This window comes from Ursus arctos, unplaced genomic scaffold (genome assembly GCF_023065955.2).
Source record: "Ursus arctos isolate Adak ecotype North America unplaced genomic scaffold, UrsArc2.0 scaffold_19, whole genome shotgun sequence".
NCBI lineage: Eukaryota > Metazoa > Chordata > Mammalia > Carnivora > Ursidae > Ursus > Ursus arctos.
This window is the reverse complement of record NW_026622863.1, coordinates 13,104,965-13,124,346: the sequence shown is the minus strand read 5'-3', so window position 1 is coordinate 13,124,346 and position 19,382 is coordinate 13,104,965. Positions and strand designations below refer to the sequence as shown.

Here is a 19,382-nt window from a genome sequence, read left to right as displayed (position 1 = left end):
CCTTTATGCTCTCTGCAGCATTCCCTGCCCCCTTCCCCCCTCCCCTCTACCTCCCAACTCATTGCCCAAGAAGGGATTCATTGTCCAAGAAGGGATGTGGCAGGCGGGAAGCACAGTCTCCTGCTGTTCTTTATCTTGGGTCGGATTTGGGACAAAGACAAACCACCTCGCTCAGAAACCCATACAGAAAGAGATTTATGCCCGGAGTAAAAAGCAACATTTCTCTTACCCCCTTGACCAAGGTGGAAGAACAGAGATCAAAAGGAGAGAGAGAGGAAGGTTGTATGGATTTCCTTGCTGTCCCCTCTCACTCCTGACTACACATTAGAGCACTCTGTGTGAAGTTATAATTTAAAATGTCCAAGTTCGGATCCTATTCTTGGGGTTTCTAATTTAATCAGTCCATAGTGGGGTCTGCACTTTAGTGTGTTTCGAAAGCTCCCCCCACCCCCGGAGATGCAGATGGGCAGTCAAGGTTAAAAGTCACTGCCCTAGGCAGGTGCAGCCGGGGAGAGCCTTGCAGAAGGAAGACTGTGCCTCCAGCAGAAAACCTGCTCAGGGCTGGGATAGACAGACCCTAAGACCACTCAGCTAAAACAAGAGAGGACACATGACTTAAGGACCAGAGGGTCCCTTCTCCCAAAGCCCTGGCACTACGCAGCCCCTAGAATCTTCACACATCCCTGGGGAGAATATGGCATCTCTGAAACATGACTAAGGATTAAGTTCTTTACTGGCCTAGAAGGATACGGGCTCAACACAAAAAATGAAATGTGAAAAACACAAAGTTCTGTTTTCCATACCTACATGGAAGGACTGGGATTTATCCTCCTTGTCCATCTTTCCCATCTACCAGGGGCTCCTTGGAAGCAAAATCCCTATATTTTTCAAACTTGTATCCCCAGCACATGGCATACGGGAGTGCTTAAGAAACATTTGTTGGATAGAGGGATGGATGATTGGACTGTTGCATAGATGAATGATTGGATGGATGGATGGATGGATGGATAGATGATGGATGGATGGATGGATCTAGACAGTTTACAGATACATGATTGGACGGATGGATGGATGGATGGATGGATGGATGGATGGATGGATGGATCTAGACAGTTTACAGATACATGATTGGATGGATGGATGGATGGATGGATAGATGATGGATGGATGGTTGGATGGATGGATGGATGGATGGATGATGGATGGATGAATGGATCTAGACAGTTTACAGATACATGATTGGACGGATGGATGGATGGATGGATGGATGGATGGATGGATGGATCTAGACAGTTTACAGATACATGATTGGATGGATGGATGGATAGATGGATGGATGGATGGATGGATGGATGGATGGATGGATATACAGTTGGGCAGATGGTTAGATGGTAGATGGATGGTTACATAAGTAAATTGTTGAATATACGGATGGGTAGGCAGATGAGTGAGTCAGTGATAATTCTGAGGTTCGTGGATGACCAAGTGAGTCCAAGGACAAATGAAAGAACGAGCAAGTGAATGAATGAGCAGATGAGTCAGGGAGTAATTAAATGCATCAATGGTCATGTCTTCTGAGGGAATCAGAAGAGGAATCAGCCTCCTCTATTTCATGCTACCCAGTCGTTCCTCCGTCGTTCCCTTGTTCTGTGTGGGAGGGGGTGGAGTCTTTGCGGATCTGTTTTCTTTCAGAAGCACGGGAACAGGAGGACAAATTGCCAACAACGAATAAGGAGGAAAACATGCCTTGGAAAGTGAAGCCATTGCCTCTGGTTGGCCCCACATTAATCCCTGGTTTACTCTCCCAAACTGGGACAAACGGGTCTAACTCCTTGGTGACAGGCATGGGAGGAGCCCTCATATTATCTTTGTATTGGGTCCTAACTGCTGTGTTCCCTGCAACTCATGTCACCAGCTGCAGGCCCAGTGGCCAGCCCAGCAGGCCAGGTGAGACCATACTCCACCCATCAAAGAGCATCCTCAGGTCTGGCTCCAAGGGATCTCCCAGGGGATCTGCAAGCAGTACTCATTCATGTCTGAGGCTAATGCGGACTTAATTGGGAACACAGCGGGACACAAGGAACATCGGGACACGACTGAGCTGACCCTGACGGCAGCTGGGCATCAAGACAGAGGAGCTTGTCTTGTCCATGCACACGTACTGAAAGCAAAACCATCTGAGCCTTATGGAAAGTTCCCAGATTTGCTGGCAGAAGCGAGCTCAGCTGCCTAAAATCTTGTGCAAAAAGGAAGGCCCCTGGATCCTTGGCCAATCTCTAGCTCCTACTAACGCGTGCCCAGTGTGCGCACTGGGGAAAGAGAGGGGACACTTGGGCTCTCGTCACCTCCACCCCAGGCTTCTCTGCTCTCAAAATGTCAACTTACATTGCATCTCTGGCCACAAGTAACCAGACTCGGTCAGTCTCTGAGTAGGACATGAAAGCAGTGTTGTTTAAGCAAGTGTCCTCAGTCCCCACGGGAGGCCACCGCTTTCCATCACCTCCAATTCAACTTCTCGCCCACTTTGTGTTTCTACGGACAAGGGCCAGGATTTGTTCGGCTGCAGGGTGCCAAACTCAAACCAACAGCCGATGATTACAGCGAAGATCTTCACTAGAACTTTCTAACGACTAGAGCTCTCTAAGGGGAGAATGAGCTTCCCAGGGAGATGGGGAGACAGTGAGGTCCCCGTCACCGAAGGTGTGCAAATCTTGCCGGAGATCCAGGCATTAGGGCAACGACTGCGCAGATCGAGGTGAGCCCGTGGGCCGGAGACATGGGCATCACCTCGGCGCTTGTCGGAAAGGCACATTCCCCGCCCCCACGGAATCAGCCTCTCTAGGAGAGACCCAGCCGCCCGGAGTTTCGACAAGCCCTCCCTGTGATTCTTCCACGCGTTAAAGGCTGAGAAGCACTGCTCGGGGGCACGAAGGTCTACTCTGGCCCAGGGACGAGAGCCGTCCGTGCTTTAGCGCTCCCAAACCGCACGGATTTAAACTCGAATGATTCAGAATGCGGATCCTCCAAACTGGGTTTTAGGGACGTTTGCACAAATTACGAAGACATACAAAATTTGTGGGGTGAGGGGTGTATGTTGATGTTACATGAAAAAACCCCCACGAAGCTGTAAATATTTTAGCATCTTCCTTGCTCATATGTAGATGATACTTGTCACTATAACTGGGTCTGATGAGGTGACTAAAGCCAGGCAAACCAGCTGTCCGGAACCATTCATGGGAAGACACGGGTAGGATTAGGACTCACAACTCACAAGGAACAGAATGACCTTTCTTTTAAAAAATTCTAAAATTCAGATTTCTTTTTAATTGGTCCAGCTTTCTCCCCAACCCCACCACTCTCTGCCAGCATCTGAGAGGTGTTCTAGTCTTTTCCCATCTCCCAAACGGCCCAGAGCCTGGCCGTGCTGCGGGCAGAACAAGGTGGCTGCCCCCAGCCGGTTCTGTGGTCTTGACTGATCTCCAGGCAGAGGGGAGCCCAAGGTTTCTGAAAGTTTAGTCCAATATGTAAACAGAGCAGGTAGGAGCCGGGCCCGCCCCTCCCCTCTGCTGCACTGAGGGGGAGAGCAGTGCCTGCAAAGCCCTGAGGTCCAGACGGAGCACTGGAAGGGGTGCCGAGGAAGGAGCCAAAGGCAGGACGAGGATCATTTATTGAACAACTTCCCTCTGCCAGCCCTCCACCAAGGACCTCTCCTCCATCCTCCCAATGGCCCTGGACGTTGGCACTATTATTAACCTCCCTCGGTAGCGAGCAGCCTGAATTCCAAGGTCACCCAGCAGGAACTAGTGGTGCCTGGACTCCAAGCCAGGTGCTCTGGCCACAAAGCCATGTTCTTAATCACTCACACCACTGTGGATTTGGGAGCCAAGGCCAAGTCCTAGCCGTGCTTGAGACCGTGGTGACACCCTGTCCCCCTTAGGCCTCGGCCTCCCCGTTGTATAAGCAGTGTGGAGTAGATGGCCCCCGTGTGCCAGCCAGTCTGACATTCAGGGGCTCTGTGGCTGGGTTTATCATCTAAAAGCCTAGTTCAGCCAAGGACACAGGGGATGGGGGAGGCAGGCAGGACTCCAGGATGCTTCCCAGCTGACTCCGGGGGGCTGACTCCCCACCGTTTACCCTGAGGGGGTCAATGGGCCGAGGTCAGAGTGTGTAGGGTCACCCCTTTCCCTGATTCAGACTGTGCCCCACCCCCCACCCTCCCAGCTGCCCCGGGGGAGTCACATCCCCTGCCAGGCACAGAGCCTTTACTTGCCAAGACGGGAAGTGTGAACATTTGCAATTCATTTCGGGCCGCTCTGAGGCTGTGGAAGCCTGCTAAGAAAAGCTCCGTCCTGTTCCAGATGTAGTCTGGGCAGAAAGAAGCAATGCTCTTGATTTTCTCATGAGCCAGTTTATAAAAACAATTAAAGACAGGGCCCAAGAATGTCCTGAGTGAAGCTCCCCATTCTGGAAAGCTCCCTCCCCCGGGACTGCCAGGGGGACCTTCCCTGTTCAGCTGCCAGAACCGCTGGGAGATTTACGCAAAATGTGGACCGTGGCTTCCTTTGGGGGGGGATTTACGGAAAATGTGGGCTGTGGCTTCAGTTTGACGCGTTTCCACCTGGTGGGGGGGGTTCCCCGGGGCAACACTCTGGGGAAGGGCATGACTCCTTGAAGGTGCGTTTGCACGGAGGAACTGAGCATGCTCAGCTCTGTGCCTTCTTATCATCCTCTCCCTGCAGACAGTCTGCTCCGGACAAAGGGCTACAGTAGGTGGGGCCGGCTGTACCAGATCCGGCGATGGCTGTAGGGCACGGCGTCTTGGAAGGTAGTATCAGGAGCTGTGGGGGCCTCGCGCCCAGGCCAGAAGCAGGAGTAAAGCTCCTACTGCTTCAATTCTGCCACCTGCTCCTGACACCCAGGAAAGGCGCAGAGGGGCTGGGCAAGGCTGGCCTGGGGCTTCGGCACCTCTGTGGCTTCACTCAGGCGGTTCCTCCCACCGAAAACCCCCTCCCTCTGCCCCGTCCCTATCTGCTCCTGTCCTTAGAGACCTGGGCCAAACGCCACCTTCTCCATGCTCTTTAGCTCAAAGAGCGAATGCCGATGCAGGAGCTCTCGCTTTTTTCACCATGACAACTGACGGTAATAAACACCTTGTACACCAACACAAAACACATGCAAACACGCGGATTGCTGTAGCTAAAATCCAAATTCCACGAGCCGGCTCCAACTCTACCACGTGCAACGCGTTCCAGTCCATTTCCTTCTCAAAAAATTGTGGCGATCGCTAAACTGATTTAAGGACAGTTGAAACAACCAGTTTGCAGAGTTAAAATGCAACCTGAGTACCTGATATGAAATGATCTCCAAGGTAAAGTCTAGACATTTTTTAAAAAGCAGGACATAGAATATGTGTGCAGTTTGTGACCATTACTGTGTAATTTGAGGGAGACACACGTGTCTCTGGATGAAGACTCAAGAAACTAGTCACACTGGGTGACCCGTGCCTGTCTGTAACGCACAGAAGATGATAAGCAATTGGAGAAGGACCCCGTCTCATATATGCCCATGTCATTAGTACTAGCATCAAGCCTGGCACATAGTAGGTGTCCATAAAGGCTTAATACGTTGTACTGAGTTCGAAAGAACACTCAGCGAGGCTCTCCAACTTATTTATCCACCCACCCTTTCTCCTTTATTCCTACCTTCCCTCCTTTTCACATGAATCCTTCACTAAATACTTCCTGAAGACCTACTATGTGCCAGGCGTTGGGATGGTAGCTGTCCTAGCCCGGTTTTGCCCTATCCCAGAATTGCTTGCAGTCCTGGTCTGCATTTTATGTGGGTTCCTCCTTGGGCCAGACACTGTGTCTTCAACATGCTGAGCGGAAGTTCCATGTCAAGCCTTTCTTGACAGATTTCGGCCCCACTGGCTGCTGGTCCCCTGCCACTATCTTTGCTCCCAATGGCATGACCAAGGACTCTGGGAATACCAGAAATCACCTGGACGCATGCCACTTGCCCAGTCACTTGTCTAATGAGGCTTCTCACAAAGTCACACCGGCCTGATTATGGTAGACGGTTGCCTCGTGACCACCAGTGAAACCGCACCTGGGTTAGTCCCCTCCCACACGGACTCTGGGCTTTACCACAAGATTTGTCTTGGCCATTGGGCCAACAGCAAGCATGATGCAAGCAGAGACTGGAAGAGCTACTTGCACACTGGGCTTGTGTGCTTGGAACGTGCTCTTGGAACTTGGCCGCCATGCTGTGAGAAGCCCAAGCCACTTGGAGAGGTTCTGTGGAAACAACCCAAGACGCTCTGGTTGATGGCTCCAGCTGGGCTCCCAGGCAGTACGAGCTACCGTCCATGAGTGTGCACCATCTTGGACATTCCAGCTCAGCCAAGCCCCCAGGTATGGAGCCAGCCAACATCACATGGAGCAGAAGACCCACCGATCGGGTCTCAGTCAACCCACAGCATCGCGAGAGGTAACAAAAGGGTTCCTTTACATCACTCCGTCTCAGGCTGTTTTGTTACACAGCAGTAGCTAATTACAGCACTGGAAAGAGCATTTGTCAACTACAGCCTCGTCAGGACAGTCGAGCCCCACAGGGACCCCATAGGGTCCAAATGGGGCAGTTCTGATGTTCCCTGGGTTCAGAATCAACACGGGCCATGAGATGCGTGTACTCCCCCCGAGGGACTGAATCCGGGGGGCGGGTGGAAGGGTCACCCAGGTCAGAATGCCGACTCTGGCGGCCACCCGCCCCCCGCGCCCCTGTCCCCAGGAAACCTAGACCCTCGCAGGCACTCGTACTGAGCACGGTGAATGAAGCACATGGATTTGCTAGTGGAGGCAGCGGTTATATTCCAGAGAAGGAGCAAATGTGCATCACGTTTTAGGCCAGAATTCGTGATTTATCAAACGCAGTCCAGTAAGTCACTTTAGGCTTTTTCCCGAGACCCTTGGGGTGTCCCAATCCCTGGGAGCTTTGGTGGAGAAGTGTGGAGCCCTGATGCACCCCCTCACCCCTGCTGGGGAGCCTTGGGCTTCGGGAAGGGAAGGGACCTGTCGTGGCCTCCCAGTCAGCCAGCGGCAGAGCCGGGGGAGGGGGGGCAAACCCAGGCTCTGTACCTCTCCTTCCACGCTTGCTTTTTGCCGACCATCTAGTGACAGCTGGAAAAAAAAATGTCTTCTTTTTCAGGCCAATGTCCCAATTTAAATAGAAACAAAGATATTACCTTTCCTGACGTCTTCACTCCTTTCCAGAGGCTGAAGAACAGGATGATTACGACGACCATCAGACAGAGCGAGAGCTGCCACTGGGGCAGACCGATGTCATGGATCCCGCTGCTCTCGTGCAGGTGCAGGACGCCACGCCTGCCCGGGGGAGAGGGAGGGGCCGGAGGAGACGGTGTCGTCAGACGGGGTGGCCTAGGCCGCGGGCCAGTCCCCGAAAGCACCCACCGACGGAGACCGGCCTTGGGCTGCGCCAGCCACTGCCCCGCCTCGTGTGGGCCTGCCCTGCACGGTCGTGGCCGGGGCCGGGCCTGCCCCCGGCCAGCAGATCATCAGGCAAGTCTTTCCGCTCACCTCTGGTTTTGAAACAGTAACACACATCTCTTGAGTGCCCCCGGCATGCCCGGTCCTGGGGAGAGGGCGGGAAATAACAGGAAGAGCCCGGGCCCTTCGAGCACCCATAGCCTACAGCAGTGGGCTCTCAGCAGGAGTGATGGGTAGTGTTGCCCCTCTCCCCCCGGGGGGACAACGGAACATTTGGCAAGGTGTGGAGGCATCTTTCATGGTCATGAGTTAGGGAGGGAGGCTGTGCTCCTGGTGTCTGGAGGACTGTGACCAGGGACATCCTACAACGCCCAGGACAGCCTCTTAACAACAAGGAATTATCCAGTCCCAAACGTTCCAAGTTCATACAACCCTGTCTAGGGACTGAGATGAGAATAAACATCTCTTCGCTTTGGGAACGGCCACTGAAGCTAAAGGTACACATATCCCACGCCCTGGCAATTCCATTCCTGGGTATTTACTCAACAGAAATGTGTGCATATGTCCACCGAAACACATGTTCTAGAATGTTCACAGCAGCATGAATCACAATAACCTCAAACTGAAAAATACTCGAATACCCATCAATAGAAGAATGGATAATTATGAGACATTCACAAAACGGAATTATCACGAAGCAACTAGCTCTCTATCGATGGACCTCTCACGCAAAATCCTATGAGAAAGAAGTCAAAACCAGACCCGAAGAAGTCAGTGCTTTCTGTCTAATTCCACTCCTCTAAACTACAATACGCAACCCTAACCTCAGGAGCTAGGGGTCAGGAAGGGCAGGTGCTCCCTGGGTGGGGACGATGGGGGTACAGAGTGGGACACTACAGGAATTTCTGGGACACTCGCCAGTTAGGTTTCTAGATCTGCGTGCTGGTGACATGGCTGTGCTCCGTTTGTGACATTCCTGAACCATCCCTCAGGAGTGGTTCTTTATAATATGGTGTCCTTCAATAAAAAGCGGGGTGTTCGAAAGTAAGGAAAACAAACACGTAGAATAAAAATGACGTTTGAGACTCCTGGGGTTCCTCATACAATCCACAGTGAAGAAACAGTGAATGGAATTGCACAGAAAATGACCGATTGCTAATTAGAATCTAACCAAAGTCATGAGGATCTAACCAAAGGTCAAGTCAGACCAGGTCCCAGGGGAGGGAGACCCCCCCCCCCCAGTTCCGCATCCTTGCAAGACCAAGAAAGCAGAACTGTTTCCGTGCAAGAGGGGACAGCTTGGTAAGGTGTCCGCCTGCATCCAGATCATTCGTTCCTCAGTGAGGGCAAGCTGGGAGCAGGCTCCCCCTGGGCCTCAGCGGCTCCGTGGGGCCTCTCGCACACAGTGCCTTGTGTGGGGGGCTCCATTCTAGCCCCAAAGGCGGCATTACCAGCACAATCACAATGAAGTGTGACAAGGGTTGGGAGCTGAGAGAGCTTCAAGGGCACCCAGAACTGGTCCTTGCCGTCCTCCACTGCACCCCACACTCAGAGGCTACAAACTACCCATACCTTTCAAGGCCCCGCTCCAATGTCACCTCCTCTGGGAGGCCTCCATGATCACCCCTGGCATGGATCTTTCAGCCCTTCCAGTTCCCGTGGCTCTTGGCTCATTTCCCAAACCACACCTGCTCCTGCCACGTGAGGGCTGGCTACATCCAAGGCTCTCCCCGGGGTGAGGAGGTGGATAAGGCATCTCTGGGTCCCCAGTGCCAAACCCAGGCCTCGCAGTCAGGCCTGTTAGCTCAGAGCAGATCATAGGATCAGGAACACCGGTTCACAGCCCTTCTTGCTAAATCCAACAACCATCTTCTAAAAAATGAGACCCAGGTCCTACCCGAGAGGAGCCAGGGAGCCCAGAAGGTCAGCCTCCCACAGGCCCCCACTTCTCTCAGCAGCTCCTCCCCCAACCTGGAGGGGTCCTCACCCTTCTGTCCAGGTCCCTCACACTGTCCAGGGTGACTAGTGTCAAAGGCTAAAAGTAGCTTAATATATTGTCCTTCCCTAGAGGAGTGCTTTAACTCAAAAGGACACACTAATGGCAAAAGTTGGCAAAGCTAGAGTGGATAAGCTGGGCGGTAGTCAATTGTCTGTCTGTCTGTATCTCTGTCTTTCTCTCCCCCCACCCCTCCTCCCTTCCCTCCTCTTCTTCCTCACCCACTCCCCCCAGAAGAGAAATCCGAGGTACGAAGAATGTCACTTGGAGGCCTGTCAACTTCTCACCCTGCACGTTGGAATCACGCGGAGATCTTCTAAACGAAGAATTCTGATGTCTGCGCCCCACTCTCAACCAGTTAACTTAGAACCTGTGGGGGAACGGACCTGGCACCAGCGTCCTTTAAACTCCAGGAGATGCTCCTGGGCAGCCAAAGCTGAGACCCCCCCCCCCAAACAAGAGGTCTGCTTAAATTACAGGTTTTCTTTAGAGCGAGTTTGAGTCTTCCAGAAAGTGTCTTTACTTTCCTGGCAAAATAAAATTGGCTTCTGTGCCTCAGGGGGCAAAAAAAGGCTCAGAGAGGCTCATAAAATGTGAGCTTGGACTATTTTGTACGCCTGGGTGTCAGAGGAGCCCGCAGAACCAGAGGCTGACGGCCGCGCTTGCTGGGAGCAGCGCATTAGACGCCGGAAGATGCCGCGCTTGTGGGGAAGCTTCACCCAGAGTCTGGAAACTTGGTTTGCTTATCCTTGGCCAGGTGATTGCATCTGAGGGGCCACCACTGCCCCGGTGCATAAACTAATGGGGTCATTTATTCATCCATTCCAAATCGATGTCTATTATTTGCAAGAACTGAAGGCCCATAGAAGACCGTGGCCCAGAACGGGGGTCAGACAGACCTGGGCTCCCGCCCTGGTCCTGCCACCGGCGACAGGTGGCCTGAAGCCTTCCTCTGATTGTGCAAACTCATTCTGCATGTCTGCGGTGAGGCTGGCAGTGCTGGGCGCTGGGGACCCGGCTGTGGACAAGCAGGTCCCGGCTCCAGCACAAGGAGCTCCTGTGGGCTTGGGGAGCAGGCAGAGGAACTGGTGCCAACGTTCCCCATCTTGAGCTCTTTTCTTTCTCTTCTCAGGAGAATGCTTCTCGTGAGGAAGAAACCATGGAACGTGAGACAGTGCCTAGAACTCAGGATATGCTCCACAAATGGTAATCGTAACTGTCATGAGCCAGTCCCAGCCTTCAAGGAGCAGCAAAGGAGCTAAGGAGTGCCCCCAAAATGACCAAGGGAGTTAGCCCCAGGGAGTCAGCCTGCAGGCTCCCCCCTGGGGTGGGGGCGGTGGCTGGTACTTTCTCTGCGGGGCGTGGGGGAGCAGGTGAGCTGAGAGGAGGCGCACAGGTGAGGCAGAGGGAGAGAGGGGCAGAGCGGGTTGTGGATGGGCCTATGTGTCTGCAGGTGAGCCAGTGTGACCCACAAAGCCCGTGTACCCCCTCCCCGGACGGCCCCCATCCCTGCGGCCCCCAGGCCAGATGTTGTGGCTTGAAATTCCCCACCCTGCGTCAGCTGTCCCAGGCAATCGGCTTCGGTGTTGGCCCTCTTCATCCTGCCTCCTGGTCTGGTACCATGGCCACATCCCAGGCCAGACCCACATTCTCTTCCCCCCGGACTGGTACAGAAGTCTCCCGCCTCTCCACTACCCAGTCTCTCCGTGGCCCCTCAACTCTAGTCTGGGCTGCTGTAGAACCATGCATCTGACTCGTCCTTCTAATCTGTCACTTTCCCACCCCTTATCACCTCCTTATCACCTCCAACAGTGGTTCTCACCGGGGCACTTTAGCCCCGCCTCCCCAGGGATGTCTGGCAATGTCTGGGTTGTCTCATCTGGAGTGGACGGAGGTGCTGTTCCTATCTCGTGGGCAGAGGCCAGAGATGTTACTAAACATCCCAAATGCACAGGACAGCCCTGCCCCAACAGAGAATTTCCTAGCCTGTAATGCTAAAAATGTGGAGGTGATGAAATCCTGGTCCAAAGCATAAAAACATAAGCCTTCCAGAACCTGAGGCCTTTCCTAACTGTCCCCTGCCCACTGCATCCCCTGTCTCACCACGCCCTGCCTGGGGCTCCTGGCCATGGCCAGCCACTGTCATTTCTCTGTCATCTGAAGCTCTTGTTGCTCGGGGCCTTGGAACTTCCTGTTCCTTTCCATCTAGAACACACTTCCTGGCCCAATTTGTCTGCCTGGCTAGTGTCAACTCAAAATGATGCCCTGAATTAGGCTCCTCTCCTATGCCCTGAGAGAAAGACAGAGAGATTGGTGGGGGAGGAGGAGGGAGAGGAGGAATGGGAGGAGGAAGGGGAGGGAGGAGGAGCAGGGGGAGGGGGGAGGAAGAGCAGGATGAGAAGGGAGGGGGGAGGAGGAGGAAGCGGAGGAGGAGGGGGAGGAGAAGAAGAAGAAGAAAGGGTGGGCCTATCCGAAAAGGTAGAGAACCAGAATCAGGGGCTGAACCCATCTGGCTTAACTCTGCTTCTTCATTGTTTTATGGGCCGAGGGTTGAATGGTGTCGCTAACCATTTGGCCCATTTGGTTATTGAAGTGATGATAAAAGGCACCAGACCCACTGTACTTGGCCTGAAACTTGCTAAAACGACACCAGTGCCCAGCCAGCGGGTGGAAAGGCCCCCACGTGCATGCGAAGCCCACGTTCAGGTTTCGGGGCTTGCCTAGATATTTGGCCAGTGAAAAGGCCAGACTCCTGAGCTGATTCCCAGGAAAAGACATGTGAACCCAGCCTCTCCCCAGCAGGCCCAAGCCTTGGGGGTGAGCACGAGTAACTCGGGTTTGTTGTACTTTTCCAGCAGTTTAATGAAAATGAATCATCGTGAAGTATATGGTCCAGGCTTTCCGAAGTCTGAGGGCCAAACAGGCTCAGTTTCTTCCTTGACATATGAGCCCAGAGGGTTAGCACAGGGGTGGAGGGGGACTTCTCTGCCCCACCGGGAACAGGCAGGGAGTAGATGTTTTCTGTCTCCCGAGCGTGTCGCCAAGGGCGCCCTTTTACAGATAAAGTTACAGCGCATCAGACTTTCTTTTTCGCCGCTGGCTGCTTGGCTGCAGGCCTGGGGCCTGGGCAGAAGAGCGGTTTTGTTCCCTTGGATGATGTTTTCAATCCATCCTCCTAAATGAGTATAAGATGGCAACGAAATGGGCCAGCAGGCTCTGGGGAAAGAGAAAAAAGGACCTGGCCTTCTCAGGGTTGGCACTGGGAGTCCTACTTGCCGCCTCCCCAGACTGAGATGGGGCGACTCTTTTAAAGCAGAAACCCTAAGCTAAAATGGCCATGTGGCATTAAAAAAAATATCCAGTAGCAGCTCCTGACTTTGACTTCGAAGCACACAAAAGCCAGCTGAAGGTGAGAAAGAGGTGCATAGAAGGGCTTCTGTCCACCACGGAGACTCCCGCACGCGGGTCCCGAATGGATGGAGGAAGGAGACAGGAGAGCCTGGGGTGCAGAGATCCAGGCTCTGCCCCTTCCCTAAAATCCTGACCTACCATCTTCTTATCTGTGAGATACGCGTCATTTCCACCGCCACCATCTCTGCAAACTAAGTGGCATTTGGTGTGAAGAGATGCGTGGTGCCTGGTGCGTGGGCTGGGAAGCTTGCAGGGGCTGGGGCTGGGGCGAGCCCTACAGAGCACAGAGCTGCTGCGAGAAGTCCCCATCAAAGGCCCCCAGTTCCCAGGCCTTGCTCGCAGAAGAATGTCATCTTCCTCCACCACGTTCTGCTCACAGCTGAGCCTGGACTAAGTTCAGGGCCTTAGCTGAAGTACTCTGGGTCTTAAAACCCAACTGGCCTCTCTCTCCTGCTGGGCGGGGGTCTCTGCTGGGGCAGACCTGCTGGCCATTTCGACGCCAGCAGAGGAACCAAATCATGGCTAGACTAGAGATGACCGACACTACCGGTTTCCATTTTAGTTTACAAAGACAAGGGTTGCCAAGAGCAAAAAGAAAAATCATGTCTCTTCCTTTAGCACGAGCTGGTGAAGGGGAGCACGAGGAGCCAATGGCCTGTATGAGCAGCTCCTGCTATCTCCTGGCCCAAACCACATTCATAAGCTACGGAGGCCTAAGACCTCCACCCGCAAGCTCCCCGAAGGTTCTGGGATTTTCTGAGGCCCCGCTCCTCAGAAGGGAGAAGGAGGTCCTCGATTTCCCACCATAGGACACTGTTGGGACATCAGTCTGAACCAGGAAGAATCTCGCTCTGGCTAAGACAGGAAAGCAGAGTGGCTATGATATCAGAGTCTCCAGAGGGGCTGCACGTAAGAGTCCCCATGCCCAGGCTGCACCCAGACCCATGAAATCAGGGCCTCTGGGTGTAGGGTCCAGGCATCTGTGTGTTTTAACACTCTCTGCGTGGCTCTGAATCGCTCCACTGGGCTGGGAGCTTGGCCTTTCCTCCCAGACTGCCTGGGTTCAAACCCACTTCAGATGTCACCTCTAAACTGCCTGACCCTGGACAAGTCATTTCCTGCGTGGGCCTCTTCCCTCACACATAGAAGAAGAATGATTCTAGACCACAGTGGTCAGGATGAAAAGCCATGGAGCGCAACGACGGGGACATAATCTAAGCCAGACAAACGTGATTTGGGACTATGACAACGTTTCCGAGTAATAATGACCATTTATAATGGCGAGAACGCAACACAAGCCAGCGGCTAGGACGATGACAGTCTCTGGATTTCACTGCCGGGCAAGGCAGGGGCTGGGGTGAGCAGAGGGGGGCTCCTAGGGGCAAAGTGGAAGCAGGTGCTCACTCCCGGAGGCCTGGGCCGCGGGCTGTCCAGGGCCCGAATCTGGACTCCGCAGGGCACTGGCCGTGGGGGCCGTGGGCCAGCACCTCCCGGTCTCATCTGCAACTGAAGCTAATGTTGACGGCCCCTTCGTGTGCGCACCGAGGGGAAGAGTCACAGAAACCTCGCGGGGTGGGTGTGAGGCTTCCATTGAAGCCATGCCTACAGGGAAGTCAGGAGGAAGCTGGATGTGCGTGGTAAGCGATGAGCTGTTCACGGGACAGTGAGGGAGACGGGAAGGACGCTGCTGTGGGAACAGATGTTCGATGTAAGTACCGCAATGCTGCGGTCCTTGGGGCCCTGCAGACGTGGTTCGAATCTGATGACAATGATGGACCCTCTCCCCCCAAATTCTGACACCTATATAGTTCTGCACGTGCCTGCTGGAAATCCAGGAAACACGGAGGGAGGTGGGCATGTAGGGCGGGGGCCCTTAGCAAATTCGCTGCGAGGGCTCATGGAGGGTCGGTTCTGGGTCCTGAGCCCCTAATTCCCCCGAGCCCCAAGAAGCAGCAGACTTTCCAGAGGCTGCTTTTTACCAAACCGTATCTCCTTGGCCCCACTGGCCTGAGATGGCAAGGGTGGAAACTGGCCTAAGGGAACTCCAATCTCCAGGTAATCGGGACTCACTCCCAGGTCCTTGGGGTTGAGAATCCGTCGGACAGACAGAGGCTGGTCCTAGCGTTCTGTCTTCTATAAATCTGTCTTTCCTCATCCTCTGGACCTCAACTGTCCGAGGTGGTAGCCACTGGCCCCACGTAGCTCTTTAAAAGTATATTGATGGAAATTAAATCACATTTAAAAATGTAATTCTTTGGTCATACTGGTCACTTTTCCATGGCTCCACTGGCCACATGTGGCTGCTTCACTGAACTGGACAGACAGACAACCTCTCTAGACTAGGAGTCAGCAAACCACGGCCCCCAAGCCAAATCCAGGCTGTAGCCTGTGAGCTAAGAATGGTTTTTATCTTTTGAAAGGATAAAAGGAAACAAAGAAGAATAGGCAAGAGACATAGAAGGCCCTCAAAGCCCCAAATATTTGCCATCTGGTCTTTTATAGAACAGTTTGCCACACCCTCGTCCAGACCATGTGCGCCTCGAGAGTGAGGTCCCAGTGGCATTTCCCCGGTCCCACGCCCCAGGAAGAAAGACAGTCCCTGCTCCATTTTCAAGGGCCCGCCGTGCAAACATCTTCCACTAGGTGGCTGAGGACAAGTTGACCATCGCCCACCTCAGGACACAAAAGGATAGACTAGAGGATGACAGGATTCAACGGAACCACAAAATAAATGTCGACGGTTCTGGATTAAAACCACAGAATAAAATAACCCTCCACGAGCCCGTACAGACATAAATGAATGAATGAGGAAATGCGGACCAAAACCACCACGAGCTGTCAGAGCCTCACACCTGTTAGAATGGCCGCCATCAAAAAACAAGATGTAACAAGCGCTGGGGAGCAGGGAGGAAAGGGTCCCCTCATGTGCTGTGGGTGGGGACGCAAACAGGCGCAGCCGCTGCGGGAAACAGTATGGAGACTCCTCAAAAAGTTAAAAACAGGGGCTCCCGGGTGGCTCAGTTGGTTGAGGGTCTGCCTTCGGCTCAGGTCCTGATCCCAGGGTCCTGGGATCGAATCCCTGCGTGGGGCTTCCCACTCAGCAGGGAGCCTGCTTCTCCCTCTCCCTCTGCCCCGCCCCCGCTCATGTGCTCACGTGCTCTCTCTCTCTGTCAAATAAATAAATGAAATCTTTTTTTTTTTAAGTTAAAAATGAACTACCTTATGATCCAGCAATTCTACTGGTAGGTATTTATCTGAAGGAAGTGGAAACACTAATTCAAAAAGATACCTACACCCCTATCTATGTTCACTGCGGCATTATTTATAAGAGCCAAGACACGGGAGCAAGACATCCATGGATGCGTGAATGTATAAAAATGATGGAGTGTGCGTGTGTGTGTCCCTGTCGGGGGGGCAGGGAGAGAAAGGGAGACAGACAGACAGACAGACAGACACACACACACACACACACACACACCATGGTATATATACACAATATTCAGCCATAAAAAAGAGGGAAATCCTGCCATGTGTGACAACACAGACAGACCTTGAGGGCATTATGCTAAGTGAAGTAAGTCAGACAGAGAAAGACAAATCCCATATGATCCCACTTATATGTGGAATCCAAACCTTTAAAAAAAAAAATCCAAACTCCTAGATAAAGATGAATTGGTAATTGCGAGAGGCAGGGTTGGGGGTGGGCAAATAGGGTGAGGGGGGTCGAAAGATACAAAGTTCCAACTTTAAAATAAGTAAGTCCTGGGATGCCACGTACAGCGCAGTCCCCCAGTTAACAGTACTGTCCTGTGTATTTGAAAGTTGCTAAGAGAATAGATCTTAAAATTTTCTCATCACAAGGAAAAAAAAATTGTAATTACGTGCAGCGATGGATGTTAACCGAACTTACTGTAGTCATCATTTTGCAATATATACATGTTTCCAATCGCTGTACACCTGAAACATAATGTTACATGTCAATTATAGCTCCAAAGAAAGAACTGAGTCACCGAATGAATGAATAAATAGGGAGAAAGGGACACCTCTTTCTTACAGAAGAATTCCAGTCAATTAATCTAGGGGGAATGATGGGAATAGAAAAATCACCATCAGACAAACGCTGTAAGGATTATCTTTGCTTGCAAGAGTCATTGAAGGGCGCTCAAGCATTGTGGGTCCAAGTATGGGGAGAAACAAGATCTTCAGATAACCGCAAGCGGCTCCGCGGAAGACGCTGGTGAATGACACAGGAATAATGCTCTCTCCACACAGAAGGAAGCGGGCTGCCACCCTTTTAGCCAAGCGATCGCAATGCCTCCCGGAATGAGACTGGCATCACATACTCCCTGATCCGGCACACTGGGAAGGACACGCGCCGTCTCTATGGTGTTCTTGTCCAAAATGCCTAAGCTCAGCCTAACCAGGAGAAAACAGCAAACCAAGCCACGCGGAGGGCTACTTTACAGAATACCTGACCAGCACTCCTCCCAAGTGTCAAGGTCATGACACTCAAGGAAAGACCAAAGAATTCTCACAGATTGGAGACTAAGGGGAAGTGGATCCTGGGCCGGAAAAGGACATGAGTGGGAAAACTGGTGAACTAAAAAAAAAGGGGGAGGGGGCTTTAGCCAGTTAGTTAACAGCATATGAACGGTAATTTTCTGATTTTAGTCACTGCACTCTGGTTCTATAAGGAGCCAAGTGGGTGGAGGGCATATAAGAGTTCTATGGGTTACTTTTATAAGTTTTCTGTGTCTAAAATGGTGTCAGTATAAAAAGTGTCTTTTTAAAAAAGATGTTCTGTCTTCTACCACCAGTGACTCCCTCACACACATGGTCCAAATATTCCCCCCAAGCTGCACATAGCTGGCCTGCCTCCCGCCTCCCGAATTTCACTCCCAAGCTCTGGCTCCTCGCCCCGCTGGAATCCCCAGAGAGACAGCAGCATGGGGCGGGCTAGGCGACGGCTCCGGGATCAGTTCCCCTTGGGTCCAAGCTACAGCTCCATTGGCTGAGCCCCTATATGTGTCCCCTCGGCTGGCTTCATCTGTTCTCGTGTCACCTCCTCAGAGAAGCCCTCCCTGACCACCTGAGCTAATGTTTCTCCCCACCCCCATCCCTTTCTACCGCATACTTGGTTTTAGCTCCTTAAGAATGCCTACACTCCTGAAATTGTGTTTCATTTCCCAAAGGGCACGCCGACTCTCTAAAATGTTCTTGCTTCCCTGCCTGCGGACTCGTGTGTTTCTCCCCAGCCCCACTCTCCCGTGCCGGAACACGGGGTCCGCCGCTGCCCTGCCCACGACCGGATCCTCAGCTCCTAGCAGGTGCTGGCGGCTCAGGGCACCCTACAAACCGTGGCTGGGGTGTCCCCTCCTCTCTTGGGGTTTTTCCTTAGCCTTTGGCCCAGGGCCTGCCCAGCACCGGGGCTGGTGTGCCCGTGGGTGTAGGACACGCGGCCGATGACTTACTCATAGAACTCTGCTGCGGGCGTGAACTTGTACTTGGAGTACTTGGTGTGGTTGCCCAGCACGGAGCTGTTGAGGAGCTTGGGGTCGGTGCAGTTGGGGCTGTTCCAGGAATGGCCGCAGTCAGTCCAGGGCAGTTTGAGGGTGAAGGAGGAGAAGAGGTAGTAAAGGGACCAGGCGATGATGACGTTGTAGTAGAAGCCGACGTAGATGGCGATGAGGATCACGGCGTAGCCCACGCCTGCGTGGGGGCAGCGCGGGGTCAGGCGGGGGCTTCCCCAGGCCCCGCCCCAGAGCCACTCATGTCTCCCGGGGCGCCAGCTCCGACCATGGCACCACCTGACCCCTCCGCCCCTCCTCCTCTGCAGCCCCACCCGTATGCCCTGGGAACCCCCCAGCCCTTCGCTTGAGCGCTCTCTCTCGCCCCTGCAGCTCCTCGGCCGCTCATCAGGCCGGGAGAAGTGCCAGGCCCTTCCTGCCCCCAGGGAGCAGGCAGAGTGTAAGTACTGGAGTGGCTGGAGGCACTGGAGAGGGAGCATCCGGGTCCCTCACCCCGGGGCGGAGTAACAGGGAGGCCGGCTAATATTGTCTCCCAGGCGGATGAGCCCCTGGTCCAGCCATGGTGGAGCCGGCTCGAGGACATACTTTTATTGACTGACTCCCCTTCTCTGTGCCCTAACAGTCCTTCCTAGAGTCACCTCCCAAAATAACTCCCTACACAATCCTTGTCTCAGGCCCTGCTTCTGGGGAACCCCAAACAAACTCCCTGAGTAGCCCTGGGCCCTGCTTTCAACATCTGCTTAGTGCATGTGTCAATCCCACCTTCCTGAATATACTGGAAGCTCCTCTTGGGCTAGCTAGTTCTAGGTGTTTGCCTAGAGTAGATTTTTTTTTTTTTTTTTTTTTGCCTGTGCAGCATTGCTTGAAGGGGGTAGCCTTAAGCATTCTTAGCATGTGAGGCTTGGGTAAGGCTAATCCCTCATGCCCTTGACCTAGCAATAG

At 53.2% G+C, this 19,382-nt stretch overlaps 1 protein-coding gene across 1 annotated transcript in view; it reads right to left on the bottom strand.

Moving 5' to 3' along the window:
- The window catches only part of SLC6A2 (solute carrier family 6 member 2), a 46,103-nt gene that overhangs the window by 13,660 nt on the left and 13,061 nt on the right, over positions 1 to 19,382 (bottom strand). Inside the window, exons 3-4 of the mRNA XM_026493684.3 lie at positions 18,384 to 18,621; positions 7,244 to 7,382 (exon numbers count right to left, since the gene is read on the bottom strand). Coding sequence (XP_026349469.1) covers positions 7,244 to 7,382; positions 18,384 to 18,621 — 377 coding nt within the window. The remainder of the gene's footprint in view (positions 1 to 7,243; positions 7,383 to 18,383; positions 18,622 to 19,382) is intronic.